The 19,825-nt window shown below is 40.6% G+C and overlaps 1 protein-coding gene and 1 long non-coding RNA gene across 6 annotated transcripts in view; one reads left to right on the top strand and one right to left on the bottom strand.

Annotated features, from left to right (window-relative positions):
• The window catches only part of PALLD (palladin, cytoskeletal associated protein), a 419,989-nt gene that overhangs the window by 211,154 nt on the left and 189,010 nt on the right, over positions 1 to 19,825 (bottom strand). For 3 of the 5 annotated variants that reach the window (XM_059174890.1, XM_059174854.1, XM_059174872.1), the window contains exons 7-9: positions 16,323 to 16,473; positions 15,374 to 15,397; positions 1,666 to 1,785 (exon numbers count right to left, since the gene is read on the bottom strand). In XM_059174890.1, the coding sequence (XP_059030873.1) occupies positions 1,666 to 1,785; positions 15,374 to 15,397; positions 16,323 to 16,473 (295 nt within the window). The remainder of the gene's footprint in view (positions 1 to 1,665; positions 1,786 to 15,373; positions 15,398 to 16,322; positions 16,474 to 19,825) is intronic. The other 2 variants (XM_059174865.1, XM_059174881.1) reach the window with 1 other exon arrangement.
• Positions 58 to 16,479, top strand: LOC131832220 (uncharacterized). The gene is made up of 3 exons (XR_009353952.1): positions 58 to 191; positions 11,546 to 11,622; positions 16,342 to 16,479. It is a non-coding gene; the product is annotated as an uncharacterized LOC131832220 (long non-coding RNA).

Below are 19,825 nucleotides of genomic sequence, written 5' to 3'. Positions count from 1 at the left end.
TTCTGAACTTCAGTAAAATGTCTTATAATCTCATCTATAATGTTTTTCCAATTCTGATAACTGTCATGGCTGTAATTTGGTACAAAGGAAACTGACTCGTTAATTCTCAACAAACTGAAAGCATCTTGAGATAAGATCCTGTCATCCCTGGATTCCTCACCTTACCCAGAGCCCAACAGAGCTCCTGGAATGTACTCAAAAATGCTTACTGAGGTCAACTGAAAACTCAAAAACTACTTGTTGATTATGCTAGGCCCACAGCAGAGGTACCCCAGATGAAAATGGGAAATATTGCATGCCAGTCTTGGCCACATCGATGTTTAGAGCCCAGAGTTTTGGCTGCATTGTTGGAGCACCCCACTACCATGATGCCCATTTGATGGGACAGTCTCAAGCCACCTCTGAATTGAACATGGGGTCCTTGCTGCCCTTCAGCTCCAGTCATGGCACCAGAGCATCTAATTCATATCAGCAATCCAGGGAACTTTACTTTTCTTAATTAAGGCGAAAAAGCATTTACAAGGTCCATTCTAATGTCCTTAAAGCCAGTCTTGTTTGTGCCTCTGCTGCCACCTAGCACCAACTTCTCACTCTCCCAGAGAGATGAAAGTACAGTTCGGTTGTTCTCCCCAAGACTGTCTCATGCAGCCGCGGCCCATGTCTTGATTCCCCACTGTAAGCATTATGTGCCAGGCTTGGACCAAGCACTATTTTAAGAACTACTCTCAAGTAAATAACAGTGATGAGTCAATAAAAGTAAGCTCAAGTAAAGCTAATTAGTAGTAGTAGAAAATAGTCAACTAAAGTTAAAAGAAAATAAAGAAAAAAGTTGTTTCAGGTTGTGCTTGCTAGTGGTACATTTCTGAGTTTAAAAAAAAAAATTCCAGGGGGGCCTGGGTGGTTCAGTCAGTTAAATGTCTGACTCTTGATTTCGGCTCAGGTCATGATCTCAGGGTCCTAAGAGTAGGCTCCCTGCTCAGTGGAGAGTCTGCTTGAGATTCTCTCCCTCTGCCCACCCCCAAAATTAAGCTCTGTCTCTCTCTTTCTCAAGTAAATAAAAAATCTTTTAAAAAATCCAAACAGTTATGAATATTGGCTTTAATAGTATAATACCCTGCTTACATTGCTTTCGTTTTTCGTATCAGAGTTACATCCCATTTTCAATGAAATTTGATTTCTAAGGCTTTTTTGGCTTCTCCAAGTTACATTAGTTGATCTTGTATTACTTTTTCAGAAGTTTCCATCGTGGCTTACATGAGGACTTATTTGTCCAAGTCCCAGCGCTTCAGCTGGCACTGCTGAGAACAGCGACCGCACCTCTGGTGCAGAGGGGCTCTCTGCTGGCAGCATGATTCTGGGTTAGCATGATGTTAGGAAACCGGATCCATTGTTTCCAAGACCAAGTCGCATGCCTTAGAAAATAGCTCCATGTGTGTTCCGCTGCTACACTGTCATTATCTTGCTGTTTTTCATCTCCACTTCCACTCCCCCTCTCCCAAAGCCTTTGTTTCATGAGGAGACACTGATTGTTAGGATAACACCCAGAGGGGCAGCAAGCATTCTTTAAGGCTGAGCTCTATTCTAAGGTAGTTCTGTGTGCTGGGGTGAACCACACGCTAAGTGCTAGGGAACAGAACCCAGTCCACTTTTATACTCCTCACATACCTGAGGTGACAATCAGCTGGGCGGTGCTGGTTACCGATCCATAGTCATTTCTTGCTGAGCACGTGAAGATCCCCGCATCCTCGGGGAAGGTCTCAGCGATAACTAGGGTACAGATCTCCTCTGGAAGGGAAGAGAACAGAATAACGCATCAGAGTGACAGCACACGAGGTCACCTTGAAGAGGTCAGAGCCTCTGTGTTTCTAAAACAAGCAAATCAGGTAACAATTACTATACAGTCTCTTTACAAAGTATTCACAATAGACTTTCTTTACCCTGAATTAGCAGTTCAGCATAGTGGCCAAAGCTTTGGCGTCAGACCTGTCCTTCGTGCCTGAGGTGAGCTCAGCCCTAGCTTCCTCATCTATAGAATGAGGACAATAGGTACCTAATGGGGGATCTATGAAGATGAAAAGAGATGTTTGCCAAGTATGTATCTTGGGCCTTGCATGGGAAAGATGCTCAGTAGACACCAGCTCCCTTCTCCTCTGGCCTCGTTTAGTTGAGCACATGTGGAAGTTCCTTCAACTACAATGCAGCTGCCTTTTATGTCTGCTCAAGTGAAAAGCAATGAACAGGGAAAAGCAACCTTCTCTGAAATGCTGACAGTGGGGGAAAGAACAAAACACGTCAGGGCTGGGCCTGCAGGCCGCTATTGTGGAAGCTACTGTTACAGTGTAGCCATGGTGTGCTGTAGAGCTTGGAAAGCCCAGACTCCAGAACCAGCTTGAGTAAGGGTCCTGCCACATTGTGCCTCTGTGACTTTAGTCAAGCTCCCTGAACTTCAGTGTTCTTATCTGTAAAATGGAGAAAATAACAGAACCTACCTATAGGGTTTGTATTACTCATGCCTCATAAAATTAGCCGTCACAGGGTCACAGTGGGGGATGATGGCCATGACCGTAATAATAGCCGGCTCTTAGAAAGCTCTCATCAGGCACTGAGTACAGTTACCAGCACTGAAAATAGACTGAATCCTTTTGTTAACCTTACAATTTAGATGTATTATTATTCGCCCATCTCATAGACAGGAAACTGAAGTGCAATAAGACTAATTGTTTTGCCAAAGTGACATAGCTAACAAGTGGTAAGAGCAGAATTTAAGCCAAGTCAGTCTTCCGACTTCACACTCTTAACAACCACCTCTTTTTGTGATAGGTTAGACACTGTTTGGGGACACTGCCCGGCACATAGTAAATGCTCTGTTGCCAGTAAATAGAAACTGTTAGCATTAAAAATCTAGATCTAGAGTGTACTATTTTTACATTGAATAATTATCTATATTTTACCAGTAAAATAGATTATATTAGCAAATGTTAAGAGAAGTGATGTATATTTTTGATTCCCATAAAGAGAGACTCTATTGATTACTCCCATATTATGGGGACAGCTCAAGATTTTGCATTGTAGACTTTTTGCAAAATGGCATCCACAGAGTAGGGATGTGTGTAATGTGACTCGGCAACTCCTTCCATCAAGTGGCACAATCTATTACCCCAACCCCTGAAGCCTTATAAGTTGCTTTGGCCTTATAAGTTGCTTTAACCTAGAATGCAGTAGAAATGAGGCGGATCAGGGGTCCTCAAAGGACCTTGCTCACTCCTCTTCCATCTCTCAGGATCCTGCTGAGCTAGAAGGTGAATAAGGCTGTGCTGGTCACTGGAGGAAGAGCTACACAGAGCAGAAGTCAATGGTTCCAACAGAAAGCAGCCTAGATTAACTCATTCCCAGCCAACCTCGAGGCTGACCACAGCCACATTGTTAGTCCGGCTGAGGTTGGCCAAACCTGACACAGACCACAGAACTGCCCAGCTGAGGCCAAATCAAATGGCTGACCCACAGAATAGGAACAAATGGCTGCTGCCACTCATTTAGGGGGAGCTGTATTGTGCAGCAAAAACTGATACAAATGGAGAAGAGAAAATGCTTCTCTACCAACCTCCTTCTCTGACAGCCTGCTGAGGGCAAACTTCAGATTTGTACAATAATGTCTCTTCCTTCAATTCAACTATCAGTAACCAAAATTGCTAAATTTGTCTCAAAGCATATATTATGGTTTAAATGCTGGAAGAAAACGTACCAGCTGTAGGTTAAAAGTGTTACCTTATAAAAGAAAAAGATTTCATTAAAAGGATCTTTAAATATCTCATTTAAAAAATGCAAATAAAATAAACATAAATGCACCATAAAGTATAAAATGAAAAGTCTTCCTTTATACTCCCTTTGTGAATTACATTCACTGGCACTTATTTAATTACAAGTTACTTTAAGTTCTTAATAATGTTGTCGCTTTGTTTCAAATAACATTATTTTCTCTTTGAAATGATGGGATCCCTGAAGACTTCCTATGCTGGAAATTGTGAAAAATATTGGCTAATATTTGACTCTAGCTTTTCCACAATTCACTGGAATACTTTTGGGAGTAATATAATATGACCACACTGGGTTAAACTGTAGCAGGTAGCTTTATATATGGTGACATCGGGCCTCATAAGACCCAAGAGAAGCTGATTTTGATGGCTCGTTTTATGTCTCACCACTGACTAATACACATTTTTGAAATTTTGCAATCAAAGCAGACCTTTAAAAGACACATTTGGTATACCCAGTGCAAATGTAGATTTATATGGATAACACTACAGAGTTTTCTGGCTTTCTCAGTTTTTACCCAGGTGAAAACAAAAGCCAATTGGGTTCAATATTAGCAGAATATTTACTTCCAATGCTATAGTGTTGATAGTAGCACAAGGAAAAAATTATTTATTCAAATTCCAAACCTAGGTTATATACTATGTTTTATCATTTCAATAATGTATTTTAGAAATCATGCTCAAATTATGACTATGTCCTATAAAATGAGCTGTGGTGTAATGGGGTAGGAAGGTATAAACTAGGGCATGGTCACCTCTGCTCACCTTCATTTCAATCAGTAAAGGTTTGAGAGACACGGATACATTTTTTTTTTTCTTTGCAGTGTAACAGTATTCATTGTTTTTGCATCACACCCAGCGCTCCATGCAATAGGTGCCCTCCCTAATACCCACCACCTGGTTCCCCCGCCCCTTCAAAACCCTCAGGTTGTTTTTCAGAGTCCATAGTCTCTCATGGTTCACCTCCCCTTTCAATTTCCCTCAACTCCCTTCTCCTCTCCATCTCCCCATGTCCTCCATGTTATTTGTTATGCTCTACAAATAAGTGAAACCATATGATAATTGACTCTCTCTGCTTGATTTATTTCACTAAGCATCATCTCTTCCAGTCCCATCCATGTTGCTACAAAAGTTGGGTATTCGTCCTTTCTGATGGAGGCATAATACTCCATAGTGTATATGGACCACATCTTCCTTATCCATTCGTCCATTGAAGGGCATCTTGGTTCTTTCCACAGTTTGGCGACCATGGCCATTGCTGCTATAAACATTGGGGTACAGATGGCCCTTCTTTTCACTACCTCTGTATCTTTGGGGTAAATACCCAGTAGTGCAATTGCAAGGTCATAGGGAAGCTCTATTTTTAATTTCTGGAGGAATCTCTACACTGTTCTCCAAAGTGGCTGCACCAACTTGCATTCCCACTGACAGTGCTGACAGTGTAAGAGGATTTCCCTTTCTCCACATCCTCTCCAACACACCTTGTTTCCTGTATTGCTAATTTTGGCCATTCTAACTGGTGTAAGGTGATATCTCAATGTGGTTTTAATTTGAATCTCCCTAATGGCTAGTGATGATGAACATTTTTTCATGTGTCTGATAGCCATTTGTAGGTCTGCATTGGAGAAGTGTCTGTTTATATCTTCTGCCCATTTTTTGATATGATTATCTGTTTTGTGTGTGTTGAGTTTGAGAAGTCCTTTATAGAACCTGGATATCAACCTTTTGTCTGTACTGTCATTTGCAAATATCTTCTCCCATGCTGTGGGTTGCCTCTTTGTTTTATTGACTGTTTCCTTTGCTGTGCAGAAGCTTTTGATCTTGATGAAGTCCCAAAAGTTCATCTTCGCTTTTGCTTTCTTTGCCTTTGGAGACATATCTTGAAAGAAGTTGCTGTGGCTGATACCAAAGAGGTTACTGCCTATGTTCTCCTCTAGGATTTTGATGGATTCTTGCCTCATGTTGAGGTCTTTTATTCATTTTGAGTTTATCTTTGTGTATGGTGTAAGAGAATGGTCAAGTTTCATTCTTCTACATATAGCTGTCCAATTTTCCCAGCACCACGTATTGAAGAGCCTGTCTTTTTTCCACTGTATATTTTTTCCTGCTTTGTCGAAGATTATTTGACCATAAAGTTGAGGGTCCATATCTGGGCTCTCTACTTTGTTCCACTGGTCTATGTGTCTGTTTTTATGCCAGAACCATGCTGTCTTGGTGATCACAGCTTTGTAGTAAAGCTTGAAATCAGGTCATGTGATGCCGCCAGTTTTATTTTTGTTTCTCAACATTTTTTAGCAATTCAGGGTCTCTTCTGATTCCATACAAATTTCAGGATTACTTACTCCAGCTCTTTGAAAAATACCGGTGGAATTTGGATCGGAATAGCATTTAAAGTATAGTTTGCTCTAGGTAGTATAGACATTTTAACAATGTTTATTCTTCCCAGAGACATGGATACATTTGAAGTACACAATTATTATGATTAAAAAGTTCACTGACCAGAAGAAAAACAATAGGATAAGAGAGCATGAGGTAATCCTGTGTGTTCTTGACTATACTGTACACAGCTCTTGGCCTTCCAACTGAAGAGGAAGATAAAAGTGTGGAAATAATTCATGTTGGAGCTTCACGTAAGATTAAACCATTGGAAAGTGAGGAGTATCTGGAAAGGGACAAGGGACTGGGAATTTTTTAATTGAGCACATATGGTTACAGAAGGAGTTAAGTGTATTTAACCAGAGAAGGGCAAAACTTAGAACATCACTACTATAAGGGGTTTTAGAGACTAACTAGCCCAAATCTCTCCTTTCTTCAGGTGAGGTCCAAAGTGGTTCTCTCAAGGTCATGAATAATTAATGATAGAGTCAAAATGCTGAAATAGTCATCCTGCCTCCCATAAGCAAGCTTTTCTTCTCCATACCCCCATACAAAGCCTCTCTAGTTATGTATTTTTTTTCTAGCTCAAGACACAAGGAACTCAGTGTTAAATGAGGCAAAGAAAGATTTAAGATCAGAAACAATGAGTTTCCTGAATCTGAAAATTTTAATTACTCTCACTATACAAGTAATTTAATAGGAAATACATCTGCAGAAGGAGATATGCTGTGTGTCCTCAGAGATACAAGATATCCTGGAATAGGGCTTGAAATGTGGACATATTGGTATCAGAAGGAAAGAACAGCCTAATCTTTTGAGATTTGGGGAAATAAACCCTCATATCCTGGCTGTCCTCTGAGAGATGGGCTTCAGGTAGAGGCTGGTCACCATTGTTCCCTGTAGCACATGCTGCTGGGAGCCAGGAAGCCTTCCTGGCTTTCAGCAGCACCTAGGTCCTTCCTGTCTGAGTCCCTGCACTCTCTCCCCAGTGCCTGGTGCTCTCAGGAAAGGTCTCCCAACCTTGGATTATCCATACCTGAAAAGATGAAGTTTCTAGAGACACTTGGAGAAATCATCACCACTTCAGTACCTGGGGATGCCCTAACTCTAGACACAGACCGAATTCTGTGCCTTGAAACCTACATTCAGAAAAAGGATAAACCCTTATGTAGCAGGGATGGCGTAAAGCAGTTTTAGAGTGATGATCTTGACAACCTTAAAGTTCCTTCTTATATTATCTACGATTTGGGTATTTCTGGTTATGCCATTTTTAAAAACCCTGAGCTTATGTATACAGTTGCTTCTTCTAAACCAGAAGGCCCCTTTGAGAATGGAAATTTTTTCATGGCCGCATCCTTCCTTGACTCTGAGGACAGATTACAAATCTTCACCGTGGTCACAGAACCACAGCCAATGATCAGGTGGCTGCTACTTGCCAGGTTCCTTTTGTGCCTCTCTCCTTCTTTCATTCAGAGCTTTGGGCACTCTGACTCTTGAGCTGCTCCTTGCAAAGCCACAGACCTTTCTGTCTCTAAGCCTTCCACCTGACATGTCCACGCAAATGTGACTTCCTCAGAGAAGTCTTTTTTGATTAGACTTGGTCAGATCCACTATATGTACTATAATCTTAGGATGGCAGACTTTGCTTGGAGACAGCACTCACAGCTATAAATAATTTATTGTATAATGTCTGTTCAGTTCTGGGCCCTCAACTCTGGCCTCTGCAAAAGCAGGAAGCATTTGTTCTGTTCATGGGTATGCTGTTAGCCTCTCTTACAACACAGCCTCCCCATAAATACTTTTGAAGAAATGTATGGATGAAATTCAGATTGCAGGGAAAAAGTAAACCTTAGCTTTACAAAAATATTTTTCAAATTTGATTGAGCAAAACTCATTTTATATGAGTTTTCAGGAATACTCTTTTTGCATAAAAGCACAGTCATGTACAGAGTCTATGGCTGCCGAAACAGGTAGAAAAGGCTACAAACTCTCAGAACAACAAAAGGAAAGCAAAGCGCCGGGCTGTTCTAGTGGTCCCCATGCTCTGCTACATCTCAGAATTTGTACTAGATAAAATCTGTTCCAGATAGAGTGCCCCAAGGGCTGTTCAGCTTTTCTTCTCTGGGAAATGATATCACAAACTGAACATAGCTTCCACCATGGCTCATATGGTTGACATTATACAAATGAAGAAAGCCATGAGGAAAAGAGATGAGCTAGGTTGTAATACTACATTCTCATCCGGTAGCATCTTATTTGAACAAAGCCCTTTAAGACATCTGTAAAATGCATTTTGGTGAGAAATGGAAACCAAGGGATGACTGCTTATGTCAAATAAAGACAGTTAGAGACTTATCTATATTTAAAAACTGTCCATTTAAGAAGATGGAAAATATTTAAAGTTATCAATAACTCTATGATACATTTTAATCCACTTTTTTCCTAAGTGAAAAGTTTTGATGGCATGTCATAAGTTAATAAATTATGAACTATTTTTGCTGGTTGTTTTTTTAAATAGTTACTTAAAAATTACTTAATCATATAAATATCTCTCAGAATTCAACCTTGAGTTTCATTCAAAGTTTTTATGTATTTAACACTTGGTTAAATACAAATAATTTTGTTTGCCAAACCTCATAATATGATGAGGCAGCAAGGATAATACCACTAGGTCCTTTGGGTAATAAGGGAACATTTTTATAAATGCTTTCCTTCACAGCCTTTATTTTTTTTTTCCTCTTTGGGGTCTAGCCTAACTAAAAAGAAATTCAGCTTTTACCTACCAAACCATGGCTTGTCTAACACTACTGATAAAAAAGAATCTGGACTAAAATCAATAAAATGAGGGGTGCCTGGGTGGCTCAGTGGGTTAAAGCCTCTGCCTTTGGCTCAGGTCATGATCCCAGGGTTCTGGGATCGGGTCCGCATCGGGCTCTCTGCTCAGCAGGAAGCCTGCTTCCTCCTCTCTCTCTGCCTGCCTCTCTGCCTACTTGTGATCTCTCTCTCTGAGAAATAAATAAATAAGCTCTTAAAAAAAAAGATTAAAATGGGGCACCTGGGTGGCTCAGTGGGTTAAGGTGCTGCCTTCGGCTCAGGTCATGAGTCCTGGGATCAAGCCCCGCATCAGGTTCTCTGCTCAGCAGGGAGCCTGCTTCCTCCTCTCTCTCTCTGCCTGCCTCTCTGCCTGCTTGTGATCTCTGTCTGTCAAATAAATAAATAAAATCTTTAAAAAATAAAATAGAATAAAAAATATTAAAATCAATAAAATGAGATTCAGTACGGGTAAATATAATGTTTGCATAAATTTTCAAAAGGATTTTTTTACAGTTGCTATCTTATATAGAAGATATTTTAAATGCACAGTTAAAGGAGTAAAACCACTGTGCAGCCGTCATTAAGTCTAAGAAATAAAATATTACCAAAGCTTTAGAAATGCCCCAATTTAATCTTTCTTCCTCTTCTCCTTTTGAGAACCAGTCTTCTGATTTTTGTTATGTTTACTACATATGTATTCTTCAAAAAATGTGTTTAGTTTAAAAAAATTGAGTCATAAGCATAAAGAAAAGACAAACTCGTCACTGTTTGAGAAAGTTCACAGGAACTATCTTGGAGTATAAATGGGCTTCAGCTTCCCTGTGTGTTCACAAAAGCCCCCACAGAAGTAATCAGCAGACAGGGTCATGAGCAAGTCCTGGGAAGCTGAGGGCTCACCTTGGTGGAGAGGTCTGGCTGGGCCAAGTGTGGGCAGGAACTGCACAGGCAGCAGGAAGAGCTGGTCCCTACGCTTTGTTTTTTAGTTCAGTGTGGCCAGCTTCCAAATCTCAGCACCAGATCAAGTCAGAATGGGGCGGGGGGATGAAATGAAAGTTCTTAGCTGAGTCAGGAGGCAGGGCAGGGAGCAGAGAGCACGAAAGGCCAAGAGAAAAGAGAATTTGGGTCAGGCTTACTACACTGCCATTCTGTCATCAGGGTAAAGGACAAAGCAGTGGCAATGAGCTCTTCATGATGAAAATGTCCATGCGCCTGTCTTGCAACACACTACTCCACCCCGATGCACAGCTTTTACCCTCCTGCAGGCACCCTTTGGCTCTTGCCTATACTGGATCTCCTGCTTCCGGTACCTCTTTCTAGGTGAATTCTAGGTGAATGCGGCTCTTCCTAGGTGAATTCTTCACTGTTGGTCGAGCACATCCTATATAAAGAGTTGTGAAGGAAAACCTCCAAGACCTTGCAAGTCGGCAAACTATTGACTACATCTTCATATAGAATGGAAGGTATAGGATTCTTTTTTTTTCTTAAGATTTTCTTTATTTGACAGAGAGAGATCACAAGTGGGCAGAGAGGCAGGCAGAGAGAGAGAGAGAGAGGAGGAAGCAGGCTCCCCGCCTAGCAGAGAGCCCAATGAGGGACTCAATCCCAGGACCTGGAGATCACAACCTGAGCCTAAGGCAGAGGCCTAATCCACTGAGCCACCCAGGGGCCCAGCAGGGTATAGGATTCTAAGTTGGAAGTAACTTCACTTCAGAATGTTGAAGGCTTTGCTTCACCATCTCTTTGTGTCTAGCCTGACTACTGAGAAGTTCTAAGTCATTCTGATCTTGTTGGTTTTGTGTAACGATGTTTTCTCAAGTGTCAGTCTCAGTGTCACATGACACTGGCAGGATCATCTCCCTGTCCTGCATATTCTGAATTTCACAATACACTGCTGTGAATTTATTTTCACCCATTGTGTATGCAGTGAATCCTTTCCATTTGGAAACTGAGTATCTTTCAGTTTGGAGAATTAAAAATATTATTTCATTGATAATCTCTCCCCCTCCTTTGTTCTTTCTCCTGGAATCCCAATTATACATGTATAGTCTACTTAAGCAGGTTTTCCAGCATAGTCTAATTTTGTTTTTTTACCTTTGTTCTCTTATATTCCTTTTTGTCTTTCTGCCCTATTTTGTGGGACAGTTCCTCAGCTTTTATTTCTGCTACCAATTCATTCCAAGAACTTTTTGTTTTCCAAATATTCCTCCCCTCTTCTGAAATCTTTTTAATTTTTACTTCTTGGATGCTCTAGTTCTCTTATCTGTGAGGTGTGTTGTTTTGCTTTTACATTCTCTTCTCTCTACAAGTCTGTTTTATCCAAGTTGCTTTTCAAGGGAGTTGCTTCTTTTCTTCTGGATCACCCATGACAAATGTTTCTTCAGAGGTCTTTTCTCTCTTCTTGTCAGACATGGTTCTGAGTTAATTGGAAGCTCTGAGCAAGACAGAGGAGCTTGCCAACTCTGGCCTTCCCGCTATGGTAATGTGGATGGCCTCTTTATTGGAGAAACTCCCGTATCACATGTATCGATTTTTCTTTCTCCTAGGATGTTCGGATTGCCCAGAAAGGAGTCCTTCAGGCTCTGGCAGGCAAGGAAATGTTCCAAGGCCAGCACTACAAAAGGTCAGTTCAGAAGATGACTGGGAGTAGGAGCACTAAGAATTTGGAATTCTAAGAGTCACTCAATTTTCTTTTTTGTATACTCTCAAATGGGTCTTGAGGCTTCCCCTTTCTCCCCAGAGATCAAACCAAAGTTTCTTAGTCTGTGGGACTCTAAGCATCTCAGAAATAGTTTATGATGCTCCTCAGCCAAAATATAGACCCAAGAGCTTCATGTATTTAGTTATTTTGAAAGAACGTGTAAGTTTTTAGATCTTAACAAGTTATTATTTGCAAAAGAACCCCATATAAATTAAAGAAAAGTTATTATTTTATTCTTAAATAAGCACAGTTACTAACTAATGAACACACACATCTGTGCTTACTACAGGACTCGAGATCAGATGGGCCCCAGCCAGCATCATTTCACGTTCCACACTGATTTTCACGTGGCACTTGATTTTTGTCAACACATACACATCAAAAACTCAATTTCAAAATGATAAGATGTCATAGAGAAGAATGTAGAGTGCTCTGGAGTTGAAACTCTGAACTGTTCCAAGTTAGTAGTTGTATCTATCAGATGTTGAGTATCACTGTGTTTACGTCAAAAACATCAAACACGACAGCACCTCTGTCGATTTGGTGTGATGCCCCAGGTTCGAGAACCACAGGCTTCACACAACCCACTTTTGTTTAGCCTACCATCTGAACCTGGACTTGCATTAAGCTTTGAGCTACAGATAGTCTATTGGGATCTCAAGCATCCTTACCATTGCTCTCCTACAACTCAGCACCTTACTGCATTTACCAAGTATAATTAACTTCACATTCTGAATCACAGAATCAGAACATTGACTCGGGGATCTAAGATCTAAGATGATGGGCAGCACTGGCTAGCAGAGATTCATACTGAAAGTACAAGGCACTGTATTTTTATATGTATAATTTTCCAGTCAACAAGACACAGTATTTTTAATTTTGTATGCCATTAGACAATGCTATAGAAGTAACTCAATACAGTTTGTGGCTGCTTCCAGACAGCTGAGTAAGGGCCTGAGTATTAACAGCTGCCAAATGAGTGTTCTGTGCCTCCGCACCGCCCCCGCCCGAGACGAGTCTTTGAAGGATTCAATCAGTATAAAGTCAGAATGTCAAAGAAAGAGGCCAGAGCAGGTAATATGACAAACGGATGTTGGTCTTAAGTAAGCTGACTAGCTATTAATTCACAAAACAGTCTGAAAAGATTTGTGATGCAAGCTGACTTCTGTCTAGACAGAGAAGGGAGTGTAAAACACATTAGACAGATACAACACAGTAGTGACAAGAAAAACCTGTTTTAGTTTCTCAAATGCATTAGGAGAGAATCTGCTAGGTCCTTCTTTATCTTAATATCTAATCCCTAATGGGGCTACAGCTAGGTACTAGTGAATTTCAACTTTATTTCTAGAGCTTCAACACATCTTACACGTTTTTAAAAAAACGAAGAAGAGTAAAGAGATAAAAAGAAGGAAGGAGGGAAAAAGAGAGATGAAAAGAGAGATTAAGAGAGAGAGGGCGGGGGTGGGGGGGCGACCAAGTGAGTACCAGGTAGTGAGGAGAGAACAAGAGTGAAAGTGTCAGAGGACTGGAAGAGAGTAGGAAGACAGGGTAATGAAATCTGAATGCTTAAATATGTTCCTGAATTTCAAAAGCTATTTATGTTTTAGCATTTGGAAAACATCACTTGGCCTAGTCCTATAAAATTTATCTCTTTCCTCCGATGTATTGTAGTCATATCTGTTTTTGTCCTTTCCACTTAACAGTGGCTAAAAAACTATCAGGGAAGCTATCGGGGAAGCCAGAACCGTTTAATATGGCTGAATAAGTTCAGCGGCCTACTGGATAAAATAGTCAATCAGGTCACTTAAGGAAAGGACACAGTTCAATATATATTTTGTTTTTTCCCCAGCCATGTCAACAGTCAACTTCAAGGTCAATGTAAGGAAAACATTTGGCTACTAATAAAAGAAATCATAATCCTATCTAGTATAATAATAATCAGGCATGCCAAAACATTGTTTAAATACAAATATGTTTTAACATTGACTTGTTCTGAAATTCTCACTCATAACAGTTCACATAAGCAGTCACTGAAATAGCCACTCATATGTTTAAACTTCTGTTTAAGAAATATGATCTAGAACTTTATTTAACACTACATGCCAATTGTAGATTTCCTGAAAGAGAGAATTTTGATGCTTCATTATTAAAGACAAAGGACCAATTCTAGAATTATGGTAAATATAATTATAGAGAAGTTATCAAAGATCAGAGAAAACTAGCTGTGTTTTGTTTGTAATAGCCCCTGCCCCATATTGACAGATTTGGTTGACATAGTTCTGTACCAAGAAATATTTGTTTTCAGCATATTCTACTATTATAGTTGGAAAGGAAGAGTCTGTTTTCTTAAATGCTTTCAGATCTAACCGAAAGGAAAAAAATAAGAAAATTCAGCAAACACTGGGAGGAGAAACTTTCATATTGCTAGGATATGCAGGTGCTTTTATATTGCTACCCTCCTGTGGGCTCATGCAGTAGACTGAATTTCTGAAGCTCCATGTTATCAGGGAACAAGGATTATGCAATTTTATGTGAAGACCTATCACAGACAAAATATGAAATTGTATATTTCCATATTTTGGAAAGTGACTGCAGTATTCAATGTGGTGACTAACACATTAGATGGGACAACATGTTCTAGTTTTAATCATGACAAGAAGGCAGTAGATCAAACTCCATTGTTCTTTGAGGATGCTACTCAGCATCTTTTAAACTTGGGATCCTAAAAGGATCACACCCTAATTTTAATGGCCCAATGCTCAGTTATGAAAGTTCAGGATGAACTCTGGTCATCAGACCTGCAGTAGCTCACAGAGAAAATTTAAGTTCCCCCAAGAAGGGACAGAGCAGAACCTTGGCTCCTAAGGGACATAATGGCAGAGCCTGCTCAACCCCGAGGCAGAGGCACAAATCAGTTTTTCTATCTTTTGCTAAGGAGTCTGTGAAACTGGTCATTTTCCTGATGGGAGAAATGCAAAGGAAGTGAGTCTCGAGGAGGATGTCCTATGAAATGCAGACAAAAATTTTTGTTTCTTTTGCAAACAATGTTGTAGTTCATGGGGAGTCCCAAGTATATAAGAAGTCTGGAGCAGGGGACCAGTCAGACCTGGAGCTCCTATATAACAGCTCTCTGATGATGCCAAGTGACCTGGTCATTAAGAGAGCTCCTAGGGCAAGACGACTTTCTTCAACTCCAAGGTTGCAGCTCAGGGGACATAAATGAGAAATGCCAGCGGTCAGCCTCACTTATTACAAATCTTTGGGCCGCTTTCATAGAAGACACATTTCTAAACTGGAGGGTCGAGACATTAGTAGGTTTTGGTCAGCAGAAGTATGTGGCAGATGGTTCTTTTCTACTGGAATTTTAGGAGCATGTTTTTACATCATGAGCTTAGTTTGCTTTCTGAATAGAAAAGACTACATTTTAAAAAAGCCTTAAGTCACCGAGGTTGACCTTCTTGTCTGAATGAAACTTAATGTTTTACTAATAAAGAAGCTGGTATAAAATGGAGTGTATGGACCCCATGATAAAGAAGATACTGTCTTTAAGGGGGTTTTGTATTTCCAGGGAACTGCAAAAACATTGTTCTGCTTATGGCTTTAAAACTGAAACAAAGAACTATTGAAACCCAAAAGATACACTACCAAAGGGGGCGGGGGGAGAATATCTTACCAGGTTCAGCTGTTGATCTAGGTTCTTTTTGCCACATGAAAAAAAAAATCAAAACAGAGTATTAGAATGGGGTTTCATTAATAAGAAACCTACCTATCTTTCTCTCTTTGTCCAGGACATGTCTGCAGGATATAGGTAACTCCGTAATACAAAAGATAGAGTGATAATAGATCCATTTATATTTCTATAAATACAGAAGCCCAAATTCCAGTTACAGCTTACACTAGAAAGTGTTTTAAACCATGACTCATAGAAGGGCTTATAGGAGGCTTATAAACCTCGTAAGATTATTTGGCCAACTTTGAGTTCAAATATATGTAATATTTCTTCCTGAAGAAGGAACATACAGCTCTTATAAAACTTTCAAAGGGGTACACAAGTGACCACCATGGCTTTAATTTACCGGATCCCACTTATCTGTCGATTACCCAGTCTCACTTCTTTTTTTTTTTTAAAGATTTTATTTATTTATTTGACAGAGAGAGATCACAAGTAGGCAGAGAGGCAAGCAGAGAGAGAGGAGGAAGCAGGCTCCCTGCTGAGCAGAGAGCCCGATGCGGGACTCGATCCCAGGACCCTGAGATCATGACCTGAGCCAAAGGCAGCGGCTTAACCCACTGAGCCACCCAGGCGCCCCCCAGTCTCACTTCTCTTCAAAAATAAAAATCATTTCAGCTAAGGGCCCCTGGGTGGCTCAGTCATTAAGCATCTAGCTTTGGGGCAGGTTATGATCCCAAGGTCCTGGAATCGAGCCCCATGTCAGGCTCCCTGCTCAGCGGGAAGCCTGCTTCTCCCTCTCTCACTCCCCCTGCTTATGTTCCCTCTCTCACTCTCTGTCAAATAAAAAAAAATCTTTTTTAAAAAATCAATTCATCTTGAAAGACTAAGTCCTTCTTGGTTTTCCTGAAGCTTGAGAGAAGAAAATGGATGGATGTGGGAAAATGAGCACCTCTCTTACTTTTCTGTAGAATTCTGAAATCTGGAGAGTCTTGAATTTCACTCCCTTGTCGGAACCACTTGACCTGCAAAGGGGGTGCTCCTCGGACCCGGCACTCCAGGACGACCACCTGACCCTCGGATGCTGCTATGTTTTGCAGTTCCTAAAAATTCAAGGAAGACACATTAGACTTTGGTTCACTTTTACACAATTTCACAACAGAAAGTAAAGTTTGCAAATCTTAGAGGGCAAAAAAATAAATAAATGCAAAACTTGCATCATAAAATAATTACCACTAACTCAAGTAAAAATAGACACCTTGAAATCCATCCATCATTCGCTTTCCATAATCTCCCTGTAATGAGATTAGTAAGGGTTACCACTGGGCCTGTGGACTTTTTGGGTCTGTCTGCAAATTTACTGACACTTTCATATTTATGGAATTTTATGGCAATGCCTGTTACCTTTCTCTATTTACACTGAAGGGTTAGCTGGTGGAATGCAGACTTCCTAAAACAATTATATTCCATATGAACGTAGATTCCTGGGAAAACCAGACAGGAAGAGGAAAAAAGGCACAATTTGTTTTTACATGCCCCAACCTTTTCATGTGCTCCCCCACCCCCACCTCTGCCAATGAGCTTCCTCTGTCAGGTTTATTAAGATAAGAAGCTTGGGGACTTTCTCATTTTGAAGTTCTGAGTAAAATAATAAAACCCGCAGTACTTCTCCCTTCGTGACCTTCAATTCCTCTTCCTTTGCAATTACCCTGTTGCCCCTGACCCTATTCCAAGTCCAGACCAGTAAATTTTTACAGGGCAACAGATGAGAAATTAATTTGTCTGCATAGATGCAAAGAGGTAAAGCTTTAATACTTGTTATTAAATATCAAAAGATTAATAGCCTCACAGATATCCTCCCCCTACCTTCCTCCTCCCGGCTTACTTAGCAATGGGGCTGACTTCAACTTTTTGACTTTTTCAACTTCTGACTCCAGAGTATGAGATCTTACCTAGGTGGATGGAGAACTCTTAAAGTAATTCGGATATGACAGAGTCATTCACCTACATGTCAACCAAACGCAAACAAATCCACGTTAAGAAGTGTGTGGTCTTTACTGGTTTGGTTCGGTTATTTAAGATCATCTGAAGGGACAACAAACGTGTGCTGGGAAAAAACAAATGTCAGAGCAAAGGGGCTGCAGTGAGTGTGGTAGAGCGCTAAGGAAATTCTCAGTCAGAGCTGTTGGCGGAAGAACTATGAAAGGCTAATATTAAGTCTGAGAAGGCATTTGATAATAAGCTGAGTAGTTAACAAAATGCCGGGGTTTTTTTTAAGTGAAAAGGTTAAGATTTATTAACTACTTCTGATTACACTGTCTCCTTGTTTTTAAATGTAGAAAATCTCTGGTTCTAAATTGACTTTTTTACTTTGTGACTAGGTCCAAAGAGCTAATTTAGTGGATCAGAGCAGGAAAAGTGTCACTCACAGGGCCCAGGTTGTGTAGATTAATTATTCAACACTTCCTGGACAAGCCAGAAAGTTTGATTTATTCTTAGGATTGTGTGTTTTGTTCAAAGGCTGGAAAGTCAGAGAGAAAATGGGTAGATACCAAGGATCTGAAGCAAAACTCCACAGGATTATAATAGGACTCCACCCAGAGCAAACTTTTTCATCTTGAGAGAAACCACAGCTAAGTGGAATGAGCCCTTAGGAGAATCTTCAGGGACACAGGGAGGAACCCTGAAGGAGACTAAGAGCCAACCTACAGAAGTTGCACTTAGCAATCTACATCATCCACTCAGGGCAGAACTGGGGGACCCTGAGTGTTCTAGGATCCATATATCAAGCCCACCTGATATTGTGATTCCTTTAAGGGGCTGAACTACTTAGAAAGAAAGGCCACATAAGACTAGTTGCTCTCTTGTCTCCCATGTGCCCCTACTGCCCCTAGTCCCACAGTCCCATACCAGCTCTGCTGCTCCAGCTAAGCCCAGTGGCCCACAGACAGAGGCACGGGCTCTGCCTCTGACCAGCTGTGAAACCGGGAAATCTTTAAAGAGTAGTATGAGGAAACAGGTGAGGGTGCCTATTAGACCAGCAATGCCCACCTGACTGACATTCACTGTCACCATCATGTGTGAGAGAAAGACCAAATAAAAGATGCTAAGGGTGACAAAGTGAAGGCTACTTTGAGTTACAAAGGAGATAAGCAGAGTTATCTTCTAAACCTGCCCCTCCAAAACCAAAGTCCAGGCCCAAAAGGACCCAGCAAAGCAGGGAGGGAAGATGCCCACAGAGACAAAGGGGAAAGCCAAGGTCAGGAAGGAAGCAATTCTGCTGAGATCAGAGATGATCTACGGTCTAGACACGGAAGGTAGAAGGCACTGGAAATGCCCAGTGAAGTATGCTCTGTGCTGCCCATCACTCTACAGTTTGTGATTTTTTTTTTAAATCAACCTTTATAAAAATACAGAATTATGTTTCACTTTTCTTTTTACTAAGCTGTGGAGTTAGCACACACTATGTTTCACGGTTTTCTTCTGGGGGAAGGGATATACCGCTAATTGAATGTCAATGCCTCAGGAGCCGGGATGCAATGGAGGAAAGAGGATTTATGTCTAGTTTTGAGGCTTTCTCTTAGTGCCCAGGAGGAGTTCCGTAATATCACCATCTGCCAGGCCACTGTGGGGAAGCCCTGAGTGGAGGGAAAGCAAAATCTCATGACCTCTCGATTTGCTTAAATCAAGAGGTGTGTTGGGACCCCCCAAATCACCTTCACATAGCACAGACTTTCTGGTGATGACCTGGTGAAGCTGTCTTTGAGAAGCTCTAAAACCACACAGCAGCTGAATTACCCACACTGTGGGGACATCTGCTGTTATCAGCAGATTAGAGGACAACCTCAGTGGCATCACATTCTGTCAGGTTTTATTGTTTTTTGGGGTTTGTTTTGTTTTGTTTTGTTTTTTCATGCTTGAATGTTGTCAAATGTTATCATTTGTTGCCAGTGTCTTATACAAAATACCCTGCTTATAAAATGACCTTTAATAATGCGGATCCAGTCTGGCTTGGAAGTAAAAAAATCATCCCCTACAAGAAGAAAAGCCAAGATGCTCTTCCCTATTGCCTTGCAAAATTTTATGGATTTGCTTTTTCACATTTGTCTTTCATTTACTTTGCCTAGATTTTTGTAAAAAGTGTGAAGTAGGAGTCCAATTTTTTTTTTTTTTTTAAATTTCTGCTGAAGAACTCATTCTTTACCTAGCGATCTGCAGGTTTTTGGAGATACTGGAGTGTCTGTGGGCTCTATTCTGATCACATGCCCATTTGTTTGGTCTTGTTCAGCATGATACTATCCTAACTACTCTACAAAGTCTTAACATCTCTGATGACGAATCCCTTGTCCTCTTACCAGCATTGAATTTTCCTCTTCAGGAGTACCTTGGCTATTTTTAGACCTTTTTTTCTTAGAATCAAATTTGCTAAGTTCTACATTAAACAAATAAAACAAG

This window comes from Mustela lutreola, chromosome 1, assembly GCF_030435805.1.
Source record: "Mustela lutreola isolate mMusLut2 chromosome 1, mMusLut2.pri, whole genome shotgun sequence".
In the NCBI taxonomy this organism is placed as follows: domain Eukaryota; kingdom Metazoa; phylum Chordata; class Mammalia; order Carnivora; family Mustelidae; genus Mustela; species Mustela lutreola.
Note: the sequence above shows the minus strand (reverse complement) of the source record. Positions and strands in the feature narration are given on the sequence as shown.